This window comes from Echinops telfairi, unplaced genomic scaffold, assembly GCF_000313985.2.
Source record: "Echinops telfairi isolate 266 unplaced genomic scaffold, ASM31398v2 ScPeMD7_2010;HRSCAF=2546, whole genome shotgun sequence".
Classification (NCBI taxonomy): domain Eukaryota; kingdom Metazoa; phylum Chordata; class Mammalia; order Afrosoricida; family Tenrecidae; genus Echinops; species Echinops telfairi.
The window spans coordinates 21,437,473-21,442,021 of NW_022105908.1; the positions used below are offsets into that span (position 1 = coordinate 21,437,473).

Sequence of the window (4,549 nt, forward strand, 5' to 3'; positions counted from 1 at the left end):
AGGTCCATACATCTGCTTAGTACTTCGTAGCCCACAAAACACTTTTCTCGTATCCTCCCAACTTCAGCTGCACAATCAGCCCAGGAGGCTCCTCCCAACTTCAGCTGCACAATCAGCCCAGGAGGCAAGTGGCACAGCTGTACCCATTATACAGATGCGACAACTGAGAAGGGTCTTGGAGCCATTGGGGCTTTGACAAGCCATAATGCAGGTAAAGAACCCCCAGAGGGGCTGGGGAGAGGTGTGTGCAGAGAAAGAGGAAGAGCTCACTGACCCCAGGCAACTTCCTTTGTGTGACAAGCTCCCCTCCCTCCTCCACCACATCCTCCCCTCCCCTCCAGGGCTGCAGCCCCTTGGCCTCTGCAGTGTGTGTGCCTCCTGGCACTCTCGCTGTCACTCTGCTCCTGCCACTTTCTGCCACGCCTCTTATCCCCGACCTTTGCTCCTCACTCCAGCCTGGGTTTTCTCTGGCCCAGGAAACCCTGTGCTCACTTTCACTCGCTGCCTGCCCTTCCTGGCTGCTTGTGGCCATGTGCACAGGACAGTGTGCCCGATGTGTGGGGCTCTCCCTCATCCCGCTCTCCCTGGTCTGCATCTTGGCCAACATCCTTCTGCTGGTGCCTAATGGGGAGACTTCCTGGACCGACCACCTCAGCCTGCAAGTCTGGCTCATGGCGGGCTTCATCGGAGGGGGCCTGATGGTGAGAAGTCTGTGAAGGGTGGTGACAAGAAGGGAGGTGGGCCAGATGGCTATTCTAAGGGCTTTACACCTGGGGGTGGGGGGATAGAGAAGGGAAAAGATGAGTGCCAGGGAAGAGATGCCCTGGTTTGATAGGGTCTCTGTCCTGCCTCCCTTTTCCAAAACACACACACACACACACACACTCTCCTGCCTCCCTCTTCCAACACACACACACACACACACACCAGCTTCCCTTCTCCACCTGTTCCCCACCCCCCACTACAGTTGGACAGATGGTGGGTACACTTCCCTACAAGAGGCGAGGTAGCAGGAACAGTTGGCTGTGTGGGAGGTTATCAGGGCAGGACAAGGATGGTCATAGGGGGGCGGGGCAGTAAATATATCTGGAGCCAGGGAGCGACATCACTGATCAGTCACTTCCTCCTATCAGCTCAGTGTGCCCCTCCCTGTCCTGCATGTCCATTCCCCCCTCAGCCCACATTTCTGATAGCCCGGGCTGAGCTCCAGAGGCCTGGGGTCCTGCAAACAGCTGCCACATTCAGCTACTAACTGAACAGCTGGTGGTTTGAATGCACTTCCAGGAGCATGTAGAAAGACCTGGAAATCTAATTAGGAAAAGCAACCCCACACCCAGTCATTAAAAACCCCGTGGGCACACCTGGGCTGCCACTGAAGAGACAGAAGGGAAGTTGTCATCGTTGAGCATTGACTCTGAGCCAGTGTTGACATCAAGTCAACCTGCTGTCTCTTTAAATCTTGCCGAGGGCCCCTCTGCGCTAAGATTGACAGGCCCATTTTTAAACAGGGAAATTGAGACTCAGAGAGCTGACTCGGTTGATAGAGTGGGAAGTTGTGTGCAGGGTTCATATTAGAACACGGGTCTCCTGACTCCCCTGCAGCTGGGCACTTGCTGCTGTAGCTAGGCGCTGTCATGTCGGGACGGCTCACGCCAACTCTATGTACATCCTGTGTCCAGCAGAATGAAGCCGTGCCCTGTCCTGCACCATCCCCTCAGTTCTAACGTCGGAGCCCATTATGGCAGCCACCATGTCAAACCAGCTGCCTCAGGAAGGGTCTTCTTTGTCGCTGTCCCTCGACTTTAGAAAGCATGATGTCCTTTTTCAGGGATCTGTCCCTCCTGAGAACATGTCCAAAGTACGTGAGATGAAGTCGGGCACCTACTGGGTGCTGCTGCAGTTTATGGGGCTAATGATATTGGACCCTAACCCTGTAGGAGACCACAATCTGGACGGAGATAAGTAGGAATCTAAATAACTATCAATTAGAGCCCGGGAGCACGCCAGGAGAAATGATGATAACATCCGGCCATAGTGCAAAGGCGCCCTGGTGGCCCCGCGGTTACTCAGCCACTAATCAGAATGTCTGTTAAGGCCTACCAGCTGCTCTGCTGTAGAAAAAGGCTTCCGTAAAGATTACAGCCATGGAAACCCCCCGGGACAGTTCCATCCCACCCTGTAGGGCTGCCAGGAGTCAGAATCCACTGGATAGCAACAGATAAGTGGGTAGGCAGAGTCCAAGGAGCAATCCAGGAGAAAAGAGCGTCGGGTTTGGTAAAGCAGTGTGGGTCAGCGACAATGAGGGGCACGCTCCCAAACACGGATTGAGATGAGCGCTCTAACAATGGGCTCCTAGATGTCTGTGAGGCTGGCGCAGGACTGGGCAACGTTCCGCTAACAGTTTGTAATGAGTCAGGACCAACTGGACGAGCACAGTGCAAGGGATTCAAGAGAGTCACAAGCAGCTTCCCAAATGAGGGGAGTCATGATGCACGGAGGTGTTGAAGAAGGGGACAAGGGTAGCCCTCTGACTCTCTCTCACAGGTCCTGTGTCCTGGAATCACAGCTGTTCGCGCCGGGGGCAAGGGCTGCTGCGGTGCCGGCTGCTGTGGAAACCGCTGCAGGGTAAGATCCCAATTGGAGCCGAATTCTGAGCCAAGTCTTTGAACCTGCCTCGCAGCTCCACCGCGAAAGCTACGGGCCCTCTCCACAGACAGAATCCTTACAACACAAGCTTCTCTGAAACACCCCAGCTCCACCATACACTTACGTGGTGAACTTGACTGATGGGCATGGCCATCCCCGTGAACCTCCCTGACTGCGGGTGCTCCCAGTTAGCCTAACTTTCGGTGCCAAGGTTTAAGGGAGAACTAGGTTTAACGTGACTCGGGGAGACTGCAACCACGTGGGGGGTTGAAAACAAGCCACAGAAAAATCCTCACTGCCACCATGGTCGATTTCGATGCATAATGGTCCTTGAACCGAGTGTAAGGACCTCTGTGGGCTTCAGAGGCTGTAAAAACCTTTCTTCCACGGAGCAGCTGGTGGTTTTGAGCAACTGACCTTGCATAAACACTACAGCACCAGGGCTACACCACCAGCTAGGCTTAATCAGCCCACGGATCGGAAGGAGGCACTATGACTTAGGCTACTTTTCATTCTGCCTCCAGACAGCCTTGGTTGGTGTGGTGGGTTCCCTGTTGGCCGGCTAGCCGCAAAGTCAGCAGTTTGAACCCACCCACCACTCTGTGGGAAGAAGCTGTGGCTTTCTAGTTCTGTAAATAGTTTCAGTCTCAGACACCCACAGGGGCAGTTCTATCGAAAGATGGCTGGGAGTCTGGAGAGCTTTTTCATTTCACTCTGCATCCAGATGCTGCGCTCCGTCTTCTCGTCGGCATTCGGGGTGCTCGGCGCTATCTACTGCCTGGGGGTGTCAGGAGCCGCTCTCCGCAATGGACCCCAATGCTACGCTGATAACAACTGGATTTATCCCTTCGAAAACTCCCAGTAAGGCTGAGCCTGGGTCTGTGTCCATCCATCTCCCTCTGCTTTCCCCACCTGCTCTTTGCACGTGGCCTGGAAACCCGCTTCAAGAGCTCCCCGCCCCAACGTGGGCCAACCGAGTCCTTCCTTCCCAAATTCTCCGCGTATCCGTGTATCCGCGAGGGTGTGCACAGGGACAGGGGGCTGGGAGGACCACTCGCCTCCTTCACGTGACCTTGCCCCGCCCACAGGGGAGAGTACTTGCGCAACCATACGCTGTGGAGCAAGTGCGAGAAACCGCCCAACGTGGTTACCTGGAACGTGACGCTCTTCTCCGTGCTGGTGGCCGCCTCCTGCCTGGAAATTGTGCTGTGCGGGATACAGCTCCTGAACGCCACCCTGGGTGTCTTCTGTGGCGATTGCAGGAAGAAGGGGGTGCGTTGGTGTGGGGTGGGGGAGAGGGGACTAGAGGGATCCTGCTTGCTGCCGGTGGTGTCCTAACGGTCTCTTTCCCGCAGGGCTCTGCTTCCTGAGGCTCCCCTGAACGACCACCCTTTACACCTGCTCGCTCCGGGCCGCCCCAGCCGTGCCTTGCTGGAAGAATAAACTATTAGGCGCTCTCTACCCTGTCTCGGAGTATACTATACGCGTGATGTGGCCAACGGCCTCCAGTTACACCTGCCGTGGGGCTGGTTCTCTCATACTGTTTTTTACAAAATAACAGATCTTTATGAAGCCATCCGAGTGCCCTGAAATCCAGTAGTAAACAAGATAGACAAATTCTAGGTTCTCAAAGAATTAAACAATCCTGGGGGACAATTTTTTTAAGTGATCACGGATTATTTCAAACTGGAAATAAGCTCATCTATTTTATTTTTTAATTTTTAAAAACCATTTTATTAGGGGCTCATACAACTCTTATCACAATCCATACATACATCAATTGTGTAAAGCACATTTTTACATGCGTTGTCATTATCATTCTCAAAACATTTGCTCTCCACTTAAGCCCCTGGCATCAGCTCATTTTTCCCCCTCCCTCCCCGCTCCCCCTCCCTCATGAACC

The 4,549-nt window shown here is 54.1% G+C and overlaps 1 protein-coding gene across 1 annotated transcript; it reads left to right on the forward strand.

Moving 5' to 3' along the window:
• Positions 1-500: 500 nt before the first annotated feature.
• On the forward strand, positions 501-4,107 carry TM4SF5 (transmembrane 4 L six family member 5). Its single transcript, XM_004716171.2, has 5 exons — positions 501-701; positions 2,545-2,625; positions 3,371-3,507; positions 3,735-3,918; positions 4,002-4,107. Exons 1-5 carry the CDS (start codon positions 531-533, stop codon positions 4,014-4,016), a joined length of 588 nt encoding a protein of 195 aa, XP_004716228.1. The 5' UTR covers positions 501-530; the 3' UTR covers positions 4,017-4,107.
• The last annotated feature ends 442 nt before the right edge of the window (positions 4,108-4,549 follow it).

Coding starts and splice junctions, on each gene's coding strand:
- TM4SF5 (XM_004716171.2), top strand. CDS start 531: ATGTGCACAGGACAGTGTGCCCGATGTGTGGGGCTCTCCCTCATCCCG. Junction 702..2,544: donor TCATCGGAGGGGGCCTGATG/GTGAGAAGTCTG, acceptor TCTCTCTCACAG/GTCCTGTGTCCTGGAATCAC. Junction 2,626..3,370: donor GCTGTGGAAACCGCTGCAGG/GTAAGATCCCAA, acceptor CTCTGCATCCAG/ATGCTGCGCTCCGTCTTCTC.